This window comes from Dermochelys coriacea, chromosome 5 (assembly GCF_009764565.3).
Source record: "Dermochelys coriacea isolate rDerCor1 chromosome 5, rDerCor1.pri.v4, whole genome shotgun sequence".
NCBI classification, from domain to species: domain Eukaryota; kingdom Metazoa; phylum Chordata; order Testudines; family Dermochelyidae; genus Dermochelys; species Dermochelys coriacea.
This window is the reverse complement of record NC_050072.1, coordinates 61,735,171-61,753,812: the sequence shown is the minus strand read 5'-3', so window position 1 is coordinate 61,753,812 and position 18,642 is coordinate 61,735,171. Positions and strand designations below refer to the sequence as shown.

The following is an 18,642-nucleotide window of genomic DNA, read 5'->3' as shown; positions in this document are numbered from 1 at the left end:
AAAGTCATTTTTTCCATGAGAAAAGTTAAAGGAAAAATTTTGACCATCCCTAATGAGAACATTGATCACCTTAATAGATCTTTTTCAGATATAAACACAATTGAAATTTTACCTGTATATCACAAACTTCTCTCATCAAGATTAAATATCTCCTCTCTTTTCCATTTGATTTGTATTAGGAGGGCCTCCTTTCCCTGAACAGAAGAGAGGCAAATATTTGTATGGTGATGAGTCAGTATTTCTAAAGAGTAAGAAAATACTTTATCTTCCTAGAAACCTTTAAAGTCATTAAAAAATTTCAGATTAGATGACCCAAATTATTTTTGAAATGATGTCAGACGTTGAACGTTCCCCATTAGACTATGGAAAAAAGGTATAAAAAAGTGTATAAAGCAAATAAGGACCAACACACTAGTTCTAAGATTTTTGGTTCTGTAGTTATGATGGAAAATCATATGCTTTCCATAGGCATTTGTTGCACAACAGCCAAAAACCGACTGTTTTAGCTCTGTGGGAAAGCTGACCTGACTAACAGGACAGTGCTGGATCGATATCTAGATGAGAAACACTAGGAATGCTATCTCAAATATCCTAATCAACCTGCAGTACAGATAATTGCATTTTGTCTACCTAAATTCAATCTGCAGCTTCAAATGGACACAGTATTTTGCATTTCCTGCCCTACATCCATTTAGCACCTAACTCCCCCTCTATTGTTTTCAATTAGCACTCATTCTACTGTTGCTTCACTTGACTTAAGGTATGTCTACAAAGGAACACTGAGGAAAATTAAGGCAAATCAATCAATTCATGTGGCAATCCCAGGTGTGACTGCAGTCTGGATAGACATACCCATGTTAGCTTTACTTGCACTAGGATAGCTAAAAATAACTATGTGGTTGTGGCAACATGGACTTCAGTACAGGCCAACAATGCGTGTATGTATTGGCATACCTAGGCATGCTTGGTGTGGTTGTATAGCCTGCATTGAAGCCCATCTCCCTGTATCTACAATTGCTGTTTTTAGCAATGCTAGTGTAGGTCTGTCTGGCAAGGGTAGGAGTGGACTGTGTGGACTAGCTGCTATAGATGTGTAGGTGTGGGAAGTGTCTGAAGACACATTGGCAGTTTTTAAGCAAAACAAAGAGCTGGAGATTCAACTAATGGTAGGTTCCAATTTCTGTGCATTATATGTTATAAAAGGAAGAAATAAGATGTAATTGTTGAACAAAGCTCCTGTAGCTTGAGTGGGAAGAAACAGTAGGGTTAGGACTCCTGGGCAGACCAACCATGCTGTCTCCCCCTTTGGCTGTGGTTTCAGTGGTAGCCATGTTTGTCTGTATCAGCAAAAAAAACCGAGGCGTCCTTGTGGCACCTTAGAGACTAACAAGTTTATTTGGGTGTAAGCTTTCATGGGCTAGAACCCACTTCATCAGATGTATGAAGTAAAAGATATAGGAGCAGGTACAAATATATGAGAGGAAGTGGGTTGCTTTACCAAGTGTGAGGTCAGTCTAACAAGATAAATCAATTAACAGCAGGATACCAAGGGAGGAGAAATAACTTTTGAAGTGATAACAGAGTGGCCCATTACAGACAGTTGACAAGAAGGTATGACTAACAGTAGGGAGAAATTGAAATGTATACATAAGAATATATGAAAGTATAAAAACTGACGGATGTCTTTCTTACCTGAGGTATTCATTTTACACAACTGTAAGTGGCCTTTTTTTTTTTGGTAATTGTAATTATTTTACAAGAAAAATAAAAAACAAGATTTCTGCTTGGAGGAGCTTATGAATGTAAGTTGGACTAAAAATCAACAGCAGAGAAGTGTGTGTGCCGGAGGGAGAGTTTTGGTGGTGATAGAAAGTATGTGCAAACAAAAAGAAGAGTATGCCAAAACTTGCAGGGTTTCCTGTACAGAGGTGAAAATAATAGGAGGAGCTTAGAGTTAAAATAATAGCTTTTGAATATTGTTTTAATAAATGATTTTGTATTGACTGAATTTTCCACTTTATTAAAAGTGAGATAAATGAGCTTCCAAATGTAGTGTTTCCTTTGTGTGCAGTCTTTTATTGAATGTGGTTCATTAATACACAAAAATCAATAAGTTAGCACTTTTATACAGTGCTTTTATCTAAAGATTCTAAATCAGATTTTGAAAGAATCCTTAAACTGCTGTATTTATAGTTTAAAGGGCCAAATTCTGATCCTATTGAAGTTAATGGAAGTTTTGTCACTAATTTAAGTGGGACTAATATTTGTCCTAAACTACTAATACATTTCAGCTTAATTTTGGGAGGGAATTCCAACCCTCCCGTCGTGGCCCCCACAAAAACTATCGATATGATGTTTTGATTTTCCAACATCCTCCAAAATCTAAATGCGTCTTCTCCACAAAAAAATATTTTTGATTCATATAATACCTTCATTCCGAAGGATCCCTAAATGCCTCACAAACCTCTCAGAAAAGTGTCAGTCAGACTGTGTCTGCACTGGTATGCAAACTCAGTTAACTGATCATGTACGTGCTTGTGCATGTTCCCCACGTCTGTGCTAAGTGTCCAGAGATGCTCTGCTGAAGGTGCATATAACGTGTACAAACATATACCTACGTACCCACTCCCTCTGTTTTATGGAACATTAGCTCTGCCCTTTCAGGGGCGGTATCCAGAGTTCTGTGCATCACAGGAGACACTCTAGGAGTTGCTTTACTGTGTGTTGTTGGTACTATCTCCCACCTTCACATATTTGTTGATGGCATTTCCTGCTCACGTCTCCCTCCTGCCAAACTGGATGGGAAACATGGTGTAAATGGATGATGATCCGGTTCTTCTCCCACTCCTGATTGAGGGACAGATGTTTATGTAGTGGAGTAGATGATCATCAAGATGCAGGATGGAACCTGGGAAGACTTTCTGAATGCCAAAGATGATTGACCATGTGGATGAATGACAATCCTTTCTGGTCTCATGGAACAGATATGGTAAATGCCAGTAATGCCCCAGGATGCCCCAGGTGGATTGTTGCTTCTCATACAGGAGATCCAGCACCATGTGGTGGATTTACATCATTTTGGAAATCTGGAATGACCAGAAGTGGCTTCAGAACTTCCAAATCATGAAACAGACTTTCATGGTGCTCTGTGATGAGCTTACCATACATCTCCATCACCAGGACACTCAATTCAGGAAAGCCATACTCGTGCAGAAATGGGTGTCTATTGCCCTGTATTAGTTGGCGACAGCAGATCGCTAACGATAAGTTGCAGACCACTGTCAGCATTTTGCTTGTGCAAGTTTGCGAGGCAGTTAGCACTGCAATCTACCCACGTGTGGTTGCCATAAGAAAAGTTCCAGAAATAATAGATGTGTTTGAGGTTGGGGTTTCTGAACTGTGCAAGGGCATCGATGGCACCCATGTCCCAGTATTTTGCTCACCAAAAGGGTGAGTACGTGAACTGAAAATGTTACTATTCATTCATTCTGCAAGGTTTGTTGCACCACAGAGACAGATTTATGATTGGGAAACACTGGAAAGATCCATGAAACCAGGGTATTGAGGAGATCGGGATTGTACTTGGAGAGAAGAAGGGACTTTATTCCCCAGAAACGATATGATTCTTTATGGTATGTCTGTGCCAATGGATATTTTTGGAGACCCCGCATACCTGCTCCTAGCTTGGCTCGTGAAACCATACGCTGCCATCAGTGAGCCTGAACAACGGGAATTCAGATAAAAATTCAGTAGCTGCAGAATGGTTGTGTAGTGTGTGTTTGGTAAGACGAAAACTTGTTGGTGCTGCCTGTGCATCTATCTGAATGCGAGCGTGGCAAATGCCATTCACATCACATCACCATCACCTGCTGTGCATCACATAACATTTGCAAGAGTAAATTGCAGTGGACACAGAACAGGTCTGGTTTACAAACTCTATAAGACAGCTGGATCCCAGCCACATGCACAGTAGTCCTGGTTTCCAGGGACAAGGGAAATCTGGGATGCCATATGCACACATTTTGGAACAACAAGGAGGCAGAAGGTGCTGGCGCCAAGGGACACCTTCATGTGTCCTGCTGGAAATGCAGGGGGGGACATTGGCATTTACTTGTAGGGCGAAATAACTGGGGGGGGGTTGTTCCCCTGTCATGGTCATTAGCCATTTGTTCCTCTGATAATTGGTCTATTACAGACTATTATAACAAGATGTATTAACTGAGTTAACATCTTACATCTGTGGAGGGTGGTGGCTGAGTTGTAATGTGGCCATTGTGCAGCACTTTTGTCTTAAATGTTCACATTTGTTTATAAACCTCTGTTCTTGGGACACTCAGTCTGTTTTAATGACCTTATGAACATTTGGTTTAGGGGATGGAGGAGTTCACTCTCCCGTCCCCCGTTCATTGTCAGCAGTGCTAAGCACACTTAACAGCCTTTCTGGAGCAAGTCTCAGAGTGGTAGCTGTGTGAAGTCTGGAGCACTAACCCAAAGATTGAAACTGGTGAAGATTTTGGGGTTGTGGGAGGCGGAGTGGCGGAGTGGGAAGGATGAGCTGTTTAAACAGTGGGTAGTGGCAGATACCTGTATTTTTATTTTAATTGTGTTTCATTATTCTGCATGCAAACTAAGCCACAAAGAACATTTTCTGTGTTGAGTTCTGCTGTTTTTAAAACTATCAATGCTTTGTAAGCACATAACAATGTACTTTTCCCCATCCCGCTCATGTGTCCTTGGGACTTCAGATATTTCTTGATCTGGTGGCAGGGTGGGGAAGTTAATGGGTGTGAGTTGGACAGAAAACTGTTTGCAGAGTGATGGTACCAGACAGTTATACTATTCCAGTTCATGTGCTGTGATTGTAGGGCCCCCAAATCTGAAAACATTTCACATTCTTCATACTCAAGAATGAGGGTCCATACATAAATCAAGGAAACTGACATATGTTAAAATTAATATATCCAATATGTAATGGAAACTTTTTGTCAAAGGAGAAGTAAATCAACAAAACACAATGGCACAAAACACAAGGGCACTTGGTGAGCTTGACGCTCAGGGGATCCGTGGTGAGAGGTTTGTAGGCTCCTCCAGATCACTTCATGGAATTGGGTCTTCTGCCACCACAGCACTCTGGGTGACAGCCAGAGGAGGACAAGAAAGAGGAGGTGTTGCCAGTTCCCAGAGAGGCATAATGGCCATGCTAGCAGACAGACCCCAAATTCATTCAGCCACTAGTTCTATGAGCCTCTCCATTAGGGCATCTTCCGTTCCCTATGCCATGCCGAAACAAGAGCAAGTTCATCAATGTCTCTTTCTGCTGAAGAGCCTGATTCTCTCTACCTTGAGGAATTCAGAATGCCCTGGTTCCTCCTGTCCATGCAAATAAGCAACTCCTGCAAGATCTTTTGTCTGTCTGGTGTGCTTCACCTGCCCCATCCCCAGTGGAATAGTTTCCTGCTCAGGAACCAAAAGTCCTGCCAATTCAAAAGATGAGGATAACATTATTATTTTTCCCTTTGATGAAGTCGAGAAATCCCCCCATATTACATGATTTTGCTGTGGGAGGTCACAATATTGATATTTTTCAGTATACTAGGAATAGAACTGTTAGCCTGTCCTTGGTTCTCAAACAATTTTAACAGCCCCTGGGGAAGGAGCAGAAGCTAATAATGGTAAGATAAATGTACAAATGTTTTCAAAAAATATTCGTTTATATTTTCTAAGGAGGATGAGTGAGGGGTGAGGGATGCAGTTACTTCCAAAGGGCTATCTTACCAGTTTGCAATTTCTTCTTTAAAAGCTGAACATTTGGAGAACATAGCTGTTTTCATCTATGCCAGAGAATCATAGAATCATAGACTTTAAGGTCAGAAGGGACCATTATAATAGTCTAGTCTGACCTCCTGCACAACGCAGGCCATGGAATCTCACCCACCAACTCCTGTAACAAACTCCTAACTTATGTCTGAGCTATTGAAGTCCTCAAATCGTGGTTTAAAGACTTCAAGGTGCAGAAAATCCTCCAGCAAGTGACCCGTGCCTCACGCTGCAGAGGAAGGTGAAAAACCCCCTGGGCCTCTGCCAATCTGCCCTGGGGGAAAATTTCTTCCCAACCCCAAATATGGTGATCAGCTAAACCCTGGGCATGTGGGCAAGACTCACCAGCCAGGAAAGAATTATCTGTAGTAACTCAGATCCCACCCCATCTAACATCCCATCACAGGCCATTGGGCCTATTTACCATGAATAGTTAAAGATCAATTCATTGCCAAAATCATGTTATCCCATCATACCATCTCCTCCATAAACTTATTGAGTTTAATCTTGAAGCCAGATAGGTCTTTTGCCCCCACTGTTTCCCTTGGAAGTCTATTCCAGAACTTAACTCCTCTGATGGTTAGAAACCTTCATCTAATTTCAAGTCTAAACTTCCTGATGGCCAGTTTATATCCATTTGTTCTTGTGTCCACATTAGTACTGAGCTTAAATAATTCTTCTCCCTCTCCGGTATTTATCCCTCTGATATATTTATAGAAAGCAATCGTATCTCCCCTCAACCTTCTTTTGGTTAGGCTAAACAAGCCAAGCTCCTTGAGTCTCCTTTCATAAGACGGGTTTTCCATTCCTTGGATCATCCTAGTAGCCCTTCTCTGTACCTGTTCCAGTTTGAATTCATCCTTCTTAAACATGGGAGACCAGAACTGCACACAATATTCCAGATGAGGTCTCACCAGTGCCTTGTATAACGGTACTAACACCTCTTATCTCTATTGGAAATACCTCTCCTGATGCATCCCAAGACCGCATTAGCTTTTTTGATGGTCATATCACATTGGCGGTTCATAGTCATCCTGTGATCGATCAATACTCCGAGGTCCTTCTCCTCCTCTGTTACTTCCAAGTAATGCATCCCCAGTTTATAACAGGAGTTCTTGTTATTAATCCCTAAATGCATGACCTTGCACTTTCCACTATTAAATTTCTGCTAATGGTCACCCCTCTGTATTTTGCTGAATGAAGGGGTTTGGTCAGCTCTAAAAGTGAGCCAAGGAAATTTGTAGTGCAGTTGAACCTTAAGACCCAGCTAGAGCTTTTGCTGTACCAGAAATTTGCTGAAATATGTGTAGCCTTTTATTTTATTTAAAGCAAATTTAGTGATGTTTTATTATGTCATCATGGGTTTGGCTCTGGTTGCTACAGTTTCAGGCTCAATACAGTGAAATTGCCTCTGGTGCTTTTCTCGAATTTGGAGGCTCTAGAAACACACGAAGACCAAGGATAATAACCACAGACACAATCAAAGTACAAAGTCTTATTTGTACTACAAGTTCTACTAAAGCAATAAATAAAGTTACAATTACCCATGAATATAGAAATCCTACAAAAACCTATGCAATAATTATAACTGTGGTCATACTTACATCCTCAAAGATATTCTAGGGTCTTGTGGACTTCTCAATAGATTATTATCAGTAGAGGGATAGTTCCTCTTGGGTCATCCGTTGGGTCTTCCCACGTATACCCAATCAGGGGACCAACCCGGGTAAAAGTAATTTAAAGGACTTACCAATATGCCGGAGTCCTGAGCAGGGGCGGGGCCTCAACTGGAAGAGGCTGGCCTTTAAAATCCCCGGACCCTTTAAATCAAGATTTAAAGGGCCCAGGGCAGGGGTAGCAGTGTCTGGGAGCCCCAGGCCCTTTAACTCACAGCCGGAGCTACCAGCTGCAGAGGCAGCTGGGAACCCCGGGGCTCTGGCCACTGCTACTGCAGTGGAGCCCCGGACCCTTCAAATCACCGCCAGAGCCCCCAGCTGCCACCGCTACCCCGGGACTCTGGCAGTGGGGCTTGCGGGGAGATTTAAAGGGGCCGGAGCTCTGCTGCAGTACTGGCGGATGGGAGCCCCTGGCCCTTTAAATCACTGCTGGAGCCCCAGGCCACCGCTGCTACCCCAAGGCTCCAGCAGCGGGGCTCAGGAGGCAATTTAAAGGGCCTGGGGCTCCGGCCGCCACTACTACAATGGAGCCCTTTAAATTGCCGCTGGAGCCCCCAGCTGCCACTGCTACCTAGGGGCTCCGGCAGCAGGGCTCCAGCAGTGATTTAAAGGGCCCGGGGCGGTAGCGGCGGCCAGAGCCCTGGGCTCATTAAATTGCAGCCTGATCCCTGCTGCTGGAGCCCTGGGGTAGCGGCGGCGGGGCTCCGGCAGTGATTTAAAGGGCCTGGGGCTCCCAGCTGCTGCTGTTACCTCGGGCCTCTGGCGGAGATTTAAAGAGCCCGGGGCTCCACTGCGGTAGCAGCAGCTAGGAGCCCTGGGCCCTTTAAATCACTGCCAGAGCCCCCGGCTGCCACCACTACCCCAGTGGCTCCAGAAGTGGAGCTCAGGCGGTGATTTAATGGGCGCGGGGTGGTAGCAGCGACTAAACCCCCGGGCCTGTTAAATCGCAGCCCAAGCCCTGCTGCTTGAGCCCTGGGGTAGCAGCGGCAGGGCTCCAGCAGTGATTTAAAGGGCTAGGGGCTCCCAGCCACCACTACTGCAGTGGAGTGCTGGGCTCTTTTACATCGCAGGCCTGAGGAAGCTGGTCCAGTCCAGTGCACTGGCTCTTGCCAGTATGCCATACCAGCCCGTACCAGCTTACTTTCACCTCTGGGACCAACCCTCTTATACAGTGTAATTCTGAGTACACCTAACACTTTAATCATGTGTGTGAAGATGTCAACCGTCTTTTCCTTATCTGTACTTTCGCACCCCATGAATATTGAACTGCCCCGTTTTTCATAGGTTGTTCATAGGTTCTCTTATTCTCATTAGCATTTATGCATGCCATCTACTGGCAGGGTCAAACAGAAATTCAAAGAAGTTACAGTCAGGTGTCTTGTGTTCTTGGAAAACACATTGCAGTTTATTGCAATCCATTTTTCCATAACCTCACCTACTGGCACATCTTATGTAGTAACCTTGTGACCTTGTTGGCATGGGTTTTCCTTGGTCCCTCACTCATGTCAAGCATTCTTAAGCCTCTGGCCTAGCCTGGCTAAGCTAAAACCTTACATGTCTCTGCCTGTCAACTCTGTGTTTCAGCCATGCTTTACTAATTCCTAATTCGCCTCATCATTCTTAAATACTTATCAATCCTATATTTCAATAATCCAACAATTTAAATCTATTTAGCATACATAGATTATATATGAAATAGCATATGAGTTGACCATAGCATCACATAATACAGTGATAAATGGATGATAAAATGAACTAATTGGCTACATATGCTTAGAAGACTGGGATGCAGTTTGGCTGGAAATTGACTATATTCTCAGCTAGCATATGGAGTTTCCATGGCACAAGCAAAGCTAACCATGAACACGAACTACTCCGCCTCGGTTTCACTAGAAAATCCTGCCTCTGTGCCCACCTAACAATGGTAACATGGACAGAGAAAGAGACACCACAACTTCATTTTGTTCCCCAAAAGTTTCAGATCAACACCACAACTACCTCACCTCTCTATAGTGAAGCGACACTGTATTTGCCAACTGTCACATTGATTCCTTGTCCTACCCCCATTTCTCCCAGCTTGTTCGGCATGGCTCAGTGTGTTTGTAAGGGAAATGGTAAGATATGGGTGGGAAGAAGCAGCATGAAACACTGTTATCTTCCAAGGAACAAAGATGGCTGTTTCTAACTTTAGACAACCAACTATACATTTCTAGCCTCTCCTTTCCTGTGGCCATCAGTGTGGCCCCCAGGCCTTTGCTGCCTGAGGCTTGGCCGAGAAAAGCACAGACACACGGGCACAATGATTATTATCAAACAACCTGTTTTATAGTTTCAGGCAAATGCATAACAGTGGTTCGTGGGAAATCAATGCAATTATTGATGTACAGTCATGTCTTTCTTGGGGACCATATAAGGGTTGAAACAGAACAGGGTTTGGGCTTAAAATCAGGAGTATAGCACTGGAACGAGAGGAGATATTGGTGTTGGTCCATTGTAACTTCCCTGCCTTGAGGTCTGGTTCTTGCCTTTCTTGTGGTTCCTCCTCTGGTTCATATATGGGGAGTTCCTCTGCCAGCTCCTCCAGCTAGAGGTGCAGAATCACATGCTCCTCATCTTCCAGGGTATCCTCTGTGCTCCCTTCTGCTTCCTCACTCTTGCCCTCATCAGCATCCCATTGGACAATGAGGCCAGTAGGGTTGAGGAAGCAGTTATGAGCCACTTCAGGGTCTGTATTGGTAGCCCTTGACTGCATCCAGTCAAGCTTATTGTAAAAAGGGGCACCTAAGGTGATCCCTCCTGTAAAGGAGCCTCAGGGTCCTGGCATTGGGCCAGAATCAGTGATGAGCTGCCAAAATCTTAACAACCAGCTCCCTATAAAAAGTTCCAATTTAAGGGATGTGCCCCAGTACGTATTTTTTGTACCAACAGGGTTACCATACGTCCATATTTTCCCAGGAGGAATTTTTAAAAAATTAAATTTTTAAAAAATTCCTCCTGGATGGCGATTTAAGAACCAAAAAGCCTGACCTGTCCAGGAAAATACAGATGTATGTTAACCCTGTTATTTTTTTAAAAAGATGGGCGTGAACTAGTAATGAGCTCCATTTCACATGTGTGGGTCCCCGCCATACCCTGGGGGTGTGCTAGGGTGACCAGATGTCCTGATTTTATAGGGACAGTTCCGATTTTGGGTTCTTTTTCTTATATAGGCTCCTATTACCCTCCCACCCCATCCTGATTTTTCACACTTACTGTCTGGTCACCCTAAGGTGTGCACATGTGTGGGTCCCAGCTGCTCCCTGCCCCCCTCATTGAAGCAGGTGTGCAGGCTGACTGCCCTGGGACCTGCAGGGCACCAGTGGACGTGGGGCCAGCTGCAGACAGGGTCGTGGGGCAGGGCTAGCTGCAGGGCTGGCTTGAGCAGGGCAGAGGGTGCGGGGGTGGCTGGAGATGGGCAGAGGGTGCGGCACGGGCTGGTGCAGGCAGGGGGTGCAGGAGTGGCTGGATATGGGTTGGTGCAGGCTGGGCAGGGGGTGAGGGGCTGGTGTGGGTGGGGCAGGGGGTGCGCCAGGGGCTGGCTGCAGGCAGGAGGTCCAGGGGCGCCTGAAGACAGGAGGGTACGGAGTTGGCTGGAGGCAAGGGGGTGTGAGGCTGGCTGGAGACAGGGCAGGGGGGTACGGGGGTGGCTACAGGTAGGGCAGGGGGTGTGGGGGTATCTGGAGGGAGGGGCTGGCTGCGGGCAGGGCAGGGGGTGCGGGGGTGGCTGGAGGCAGGGCAGGGCAGGGCAGGGCAGGGGGTGCAGGGGCGGCTGCGGGCAGGGCAGGGGGTGGCTGGAGGCGGCCGGAGGAGGAATTACTTCACCTCCCGGCCGGAGCCCATCAAAGCCTCAGCGCCCCCTGCAGGGAAGCAGGTAAACAACCGGTTCTGTTCTAAAACTGGTTCAAAATTTAACTGGTTCGCCCGAACCGGTGCGAACCGGCTCCAGCTCACCACTGGCCAGAATTTGCTGAGTTGCCCACCTGTTCCAGCCTTTGCGAAATTTCCAGGTACAGATGAATATTCCTGCCACTCCAGGTGGATGATGGTGTACTCTGACCGTATATTGATCAGCACATGGTGTGGTCTGTAGACCGAGCATCTGCTCTCTGAGCAGGATCGATGTTTACCTGTATTGATCTGTAAAAAGTAAAGTATGAAGGTATTCTGATGTGATCAACTCACTACTACCAATGAAAACGGAAGGGGCGGGGGGTGGGACAAGGACCCTTATAGACTGGGTAAGGGTCAGGCAAAAAAGGGTACAGTGCACTGTTGGACTCGGGACTGGAGGACTATTGAAAGGCATGATCTGGAACACGGCCCTTTTTCCCTGTCCACACTGCAAACTGGCATAGGTACAAGGATATGTTACAGCCAAAGACATGTACTTACCCATGTCCCTGAGGGTTGCTAGCTTACTCACCTTCAGACACGAGTGTCTGGAGTTTAAATGGATGTCTGGACACATGTACAGTCGCTAGTGTAGATGTATCCAGAAATGCGGCATGAAAGGCAACAGCTAGGCAGACAGCTGGTACACTTAACAGTGAAGGGAAGGAGAAACTTTGTGTTTGGGCATGAGGCCAAACCCTTTTAGCTATTATCACTATTGTTTATTTTGTTACTTACACCCAAAATTTTCTCGATGCTTTACAGAACAAATGTAAAAAGCCATGACTTTTACCCTGAAGAGCTTCATCATCAATAGAAGAATGAAGGAATTGGTTGACTCACTATTTTTTTATAATTGGACCATACATTGTGTTGCCAATGAAACTAAGATCCTATTATAATAAAGGAGCTAGACTTAAACCTGCTTGAAATGTACCCACAGCTATGGTTTAGAATGAAGTGTATAGTTTTTAGGTAAATAACAGTGCCATCTAGTGGCTAGATAAAATATTGCAAAGAGCACTGTAAAAAGTTTTCGCAAAAAGAAAAGGAGTACTTGTGGCACCTTAGAGACTAACAAATTTATTTCAAATAAATTTGTTAGTCTCTAAGGTGCCACAAGTACTCCTTTTCTTTTTGCAAATACAGACTAACACGGCTGCTACTCTGAAACTTGTAAAAAGTTTTATTTTTGTTTAGAGGTATAAAGTACTTTCACAAAATTCATTTATTAAATTTTTGTGGATATGATCATAAACTTTTTACAGTCTACAAAAATATAAATAAGAAAATTTGGAAAAGTTCTACATTCTGTGTTAGCGGTCTCTTCTCGCACCTCTTGTAATTGTGGTGACACTGAAGGTATTGCATTTATTTTAAAATCATCTTGGATGAAATGGAGCTAAACAGAAGTGTCGTTGCAGACAGTTAACTGGTAGAGAATCAGCAAACTTGCAGTCAATTCAGCACCTTTTATGAAATTTAAATTCAATTTTACAAAAGTAGGTTAAAAATTGATCGGTGTTTTGAGAGTGTTTACCCAATTTTAATGTTTCCAAGATTTTTACAAAATTGTGAAATTAAATTTTATATTTAAAAAGTGCAGGGAAAGAGCTGTGGTCTTTCTGCACTTGACCAGTTTGATTCTGTCAGGGCGCCATAAAAGCAGGAACTTAGAACAGCACAATTGCAAGTAAACAGAAATGCAGTTCATACACTAAACTATATTTATGATATGAAAGCCTTTGAAAACTGCCATTCCTAATACTTTCTTAGTGTAGGCATTGAAGTCCCTCTTTGACAGTGTATAGAGTACAACTTTGGAAGAAGCTGCACAAGAGCTGGTGCCAGAATGATTTAATTACAGTTAACAAGGGTTGGAACCTCTCTTAGATGGGCAGTGGGGATGACTGCAGGAAGCGGTTGAGTTTAAACACTAAACCTGTGTGGATGTCAGTGTGTGGTGTTGAGAGTGGGGTGGGGAATTTGCTTATTCATGGTAGTGGAAGAAAATCTTCCCAAATTTAAGGTAAAATCCTGGACACAATAGAATCAACTGGAGTTCTGCTAGTGACTTCAATAGGACCAGGATTTCACCCTTCATATTTTCTCATTGTCCTAATAACATAGCTAACAAGTGTATAAAATAAAATCCTAAAATAACAAAGCAAAGTTATTTTTTCCCTCTATCAACTCTATTTTCTTCTCTCCAAAGTTCATATAGTCAGTGAAATTATATTTAATTCATTTTAGGGTGATTTAAATTCCCAATGTACACAGAAGTTATGTAATTAAATTGCATCAATGTGTTCCTCTCTCTAACAGGGACCAGCGATCCATACGTCAAGTTTAAAATTGGAGGAAAAGAAGTGTTTAGAAGTAAAACTATTCACAAGAATCTCAATCCAGTGTGGGAGGAAAAAACTTGCATTCTTATTGATCACACTCGGGAACCATTGTATATAAAGGTGAGCTATTCATTTATTTTACTTCTCCAGAAGTTTTACTTAACAATTCTAGATATTGTTCTTTATCTCTGCAAAAATTATCATGTAATGCTACATTTCATAAAGGGATACGATCAGCAAATTTTTATCTCTAAAGTTATTTTTTTTAAGCAAAACAGCGGTAATGATTTTCATTATATTTTTACAAAATCGGGTAAATCAATTAAAAAAAATTTAAATACATCTTTTTCATGTTGTCATTTCAGACAATAGTGTGCTAGTGCGTGAAAGCCAGAAAGTGAAACTGATTAAAAAGAAGACGTCTGTCTTTTGTATCCAAGTTGAGTGAAATGCAAAATTAAGAAATAAAAAATGTAAATTAGGCTTCCAAAACTCTTCAGTTTTTAATAGTCTATTGTTATTAGTAAAGAAAAGGAAAAAAATTGAGTTTTTATATATAATGTTTTTAATTTGTATTTATACGAACACCTTTATACATAGGTTTCAGAGTAGCAGCTGTGTTAGTCTGTATTCACAAAAAGAAAAGGAGTACTTGTGGCACCTTAGAGACTAACAAATTTATTTCAGCATAAGCTTTCATGAGCTTCACTTCATCGGATGCATCCAGGCCCCCCTTCCCACTGGGCACAAGCCCCTACCCCACCACCTTGCTGCAAGGCAGAAGTCCTGATCTCTGCCTGTGACTAGGGGAAGGAGTACTTGTGGCACCTTAGAGACTAACAAATTTATTAGAGCATAAGCTTTCGTGAGCTACAGCTCACTTCATCGGATGCTCATGAAAGCTTATGCTCTAATAAATTTGTTAGTCTCTAAGGTGCCACAAGTACTCCTTTTCTTTTTGCGAATACAGACTAACACGGCTGCTACTCTGAAACCTGTGACTAGGGGGAGATCAGCTAAGGTCACTCAACTGCAAAGAATGGGGCATGGCAATCCCGAAAGCTGGTGGATATTCCAATACTTAGATTTACCGAGCCAGCACAAAACAGCTTCTGTAATACCTCACTGGTTACCCAGAATCCAACAACACAGTTCCCTTAAAACAACCCAGCCTTGGGCCTCAACTGAGACACCCAAGTCATATATGATGAGGATTACTGAAAATCTTATTCATCATATAAAAAAGTTCTACCAATCCCAAAGGATCGGACACATTAACTTCCAGGTTAATGAATATTCCAGATCTTACCCAAATATACGCTTACCACCAATTCTTATTAACTATACTAAAATTTATTAAAAAAGAAGAGAGAGAGTATTAGTTAAAAGATCAGTATGCATACAGACATGAGTATAATTCCTGAGATTCAGATTCATAGCAGAGATGGAGTACTTGTGGCACCTTAGAGACTAACAAATTTATTAGAGCATTTATGCATCCGATGAAGTGAGCTGTAGCTCATGAAAGCTTATGCTCTAATAAATTTGTTAGTCTCTAAGGTGCCACAGGTACTCTTTTTCTTTTTGCGAATACAGACTAACACGGCTGCTACTCTGAAACCATAGCAGAGATGGTGAGCTTTGTAGCTGCAAAGAGTTCTTTCAGAATTGGTTCATAGGTTATAGTCCAATGTTTATATTCAGGGTGTTCCAATTTAGGACTGGAGATCTCAATCTTGGGCTTAAGCTTCTCCTGCCTGAAGCATTAAGTAGATCTGAGATAAAAAGGATTGGGACCCAAGGCATCTTTATCCTTAGGCAAACAATAGGCAATTATGGATACTTTGATGTAGACCTATTTCCTAAGCATCATTGGTAATTAGTTACCCAAATGAACACAAGGCAGTTTATCCATGAGGCAGTCTATCACAAACTTTAAAGAGACATATAGACAATGATATTATTTCACCCAAGATTCATCTAGATGTTAATATTCCCTTTTGATCTTTGAATCAACAGCCATAGTGACAGACAGGAACTGTCTGTTTACATGGCTAATATTTGACAAGATATGAGTACACACATATAATTAGTATCGCCTCTAATTTCTAACAATATAGGTTTGCATTTCAAAATTGTAGTCTATCTACCATGGAATGGCCCTAATTACCATTTATATACTCTTCTAACATTTCTCTAATGGTTGGCTTTGGGTCATTTAGCCTGCAAGCTGCTTAACCATTTCTGGCCATGTGTTACAGTTTGTATAAGATTCATTGGAATTATATGACAGCAGTAGCAACAATGGTTTGCATGGTCATACTTTTAATCAGATAATGTCCCCCCCCCACCACAGTCTGGTGGGTGGAGAATGGGAGGGGGGTCTGCAAGCTGCACTTTAATTGTAAAAGAGCCGCATATGGCTCATGAACCACAGTTTAGCCACCTCTGGTTTAGATGCTTCATGAGATCTTCCACCCTCTCTGGGCAGACAAGTCAGCTAATGGCTACCACATACTGATTTATTAATTTTTCCAGTGATAAAAATCCCCTTATGTAAATCTCCTAATTGCTTAATTTAGATTGTAATTTCTTTTTAAAGAAAATTCTATAAAGCACCTTGCAAAATTATATTGCTAGCAGTCTATTATCAGTACTAATACTTCCACCACAGTCCATTTACTTCTGACAACTATATCTCAGCCCTCCAGCCTGTGCTTTGTAGAATTGCTCAATGCAACAATTTAGGTATAATTCATAACCTGGATGCTGAATCCGTGATTTTTTTTAAATCTCTTATATCTGTTTTTCCTTTTCAGTCTCAATGGATTTGTTATAAAATGGCTTGTTCTGTCAATAGAAGGTTGATATTATTCATTTTATGCAGTCCAGATCTAATAATTCCTTGGGCATTTCCATAAGTAGGCACACTGAACTTTAAATGACCAGCTTCAAATTTTAATTTACTTGCCTCAGATAGGCATGAACCCTTGGTAATCCTGCTTTAACAGGATGAAAATCCATCCTGAGAAATGGACACTTAAGAAACATTCATTAATTAAGGAAGTTTCAAAAAAAGTTTTTAATACTGGAAACACTTTCTTCTCTTGTATGTCTTAGGTCTTTGATTATGATTTTGGACTTCAGGATGACTTTATTGGATCAGCTTTTTTGGATCTCACGTCACTAGAATTAAACAGGTACGATGCTGGTGTGAAAGTCCATAGTCATACATGCACAATCCTTGAGGTGTCAACTAATCTCATATTTGTGGCATTGCAAATAGAATTTTCAAGATACTTAAAAATAACAAGTCTCTGCCACTTCAGCTAACAGTCAAAGGACACGTAGCTTTAGAGCACTGCTAATATTAATGTTAATAATAATACTGTGTTGAGTCATTGTACATAACACTTGCTGAAGTACCTACAGATGGCTTAGGATGCAGCCATTTTATTTCTGTTCCCATGATTTTTATTGTTGTTCTTAAATTTAGCTTTCTTCTGTTTTAATTGAAATAAATTTTATAGTTTAGATTGAATTACTTCAGTATGTACCAGCCGCTTAGAAAGCATGAAATGTGAAATTGTCAGGATCCTGACAAGGACAATTGGGACCAAGGGTTTGAGCAAGGTCAAACCTGAGGCTGAGAGTAGCAGAGGAATTCATAGTCAAGTTCCAGGCTGGGGTTGATAACAAGGATAAGAGTCCGAGTCAGGTTTCAGTGGCTGGATCAGGAGGAAAGGTTCAAATGAAGCTGAGGTTGAAGCCAGGACTTCAAGAGCATGAATGGAATGATTGTGGCAGCTACAGGAGATGTGTGCTGTTGCCAGGACACTTCCTGGAACACCCCTTCAGTTTACATACAGCAGGAAGCCAATCAGTAGCTGTGAGGCTGCTGCCTTGCAGACCTCTTGAGGCAGGACTTCCCATGGTCTGTGTCCACAGCAAGTCATGGGTAGTGGGGCATGAGCTGGTTATAGCTGCTTCTGAGTTACAGCATGGAGATGTTCACTGCCTGGCAGCTCTACAGATCCAGGTTTGAGACATGTTGGCTCTTACACAAATGTATTTAGAGGTTTGTCCTTAAGAATAGAGATAAATTAAAATTCATTAAAGTAATTGATTTTTAAAATGATTTTCTAAGTTGTTTCATATAAAATGTGGATTCTGTTGAGCCTGGTGTTTCAGAAACGTCATTAAACTGGTGCTCAAAATGAAGAATAAATGTTTGTCTTTTGGTCTGCTAGACCAACAGATATCAACTTGACTCTGAAGGATCCTCACTACCCTGACCATGATCTGGGAACTATATTATTATCAGTTCTATTGGTTCCCAAAGAAGAACAGAGGGAAGTGGTAAGTTTAAAAGTTTCAAAAAGTAAGTGTTAACGTGTTTTCACGTACAGAACATAGATAATGTGATCCTTCCACGGTCAGATGATTGGTAGCATAAGAAGAGGAGACTACAATCTTGAAACAAATTTGTTATAGGTAAACACTATTGATCACTGGTTTCAGAGTAGCAGCCGTGTTAGTCTGTATTCACAAAAAGAAAAGGAGTCCTTGTGGCACCTTAGAGACTAACAAATTTATTTGAGCATAAGCTTTCGTGAGCTATAGCTCACTTCATTGGATGCGTTTGGTGGAGAAATCTCCCTTCTGTATTTTCCACCAAATGCATCCGATGAAGTGAGCTGTAGCTCACGAAAGCTTATGCTCAAATAAATTTGTTAGTCTCTAAGGTGCCACAAGTACTCCTTTTCTTTTTACTATTGATCACTGTTTATGGTGCATTTGAGTGAAAGTGTCCTACTTCAGATCAGATCCTCTTGTGAAAATAGTGAGGGATATGGGTGGAACATAAATGT

At 42.3% G+C, this 18,642-nt stretch overlaps 1 protein-coding gene across 6 annotated transcripts in view; it reads left to right on the top strand.

Moving 5' to 3' along the window:
• The window catches only part of MCTP1 (multiple C2 and transmembrane domain containing 1), a 456,544-nt gene that overhangs the window by 213,348 nt on the left and 224,554 nt on the right, over positions 1–18,642 (top strand). For all 6 annotated transcript variants that reach the window (XM_038403494.2, XM_043514593.1, XM_043514596.1 and 3 more), the window contains exons 3-5: positions 13,749–13,891; positions 16,892–16,971; positions 18,022–18,130. In XM_038403494.2, the coding sequence (XP_038259422.1) occupies positions 13,749–13,891; positions 16,892–16,971; positions 18,022–18,130 (332 nt within the window). The remainder of the gene's footprint in view (positions 1–13,748; positions 13,892–16,891; positions 16,972–18,021; positions 18,131–18,642) is intronic.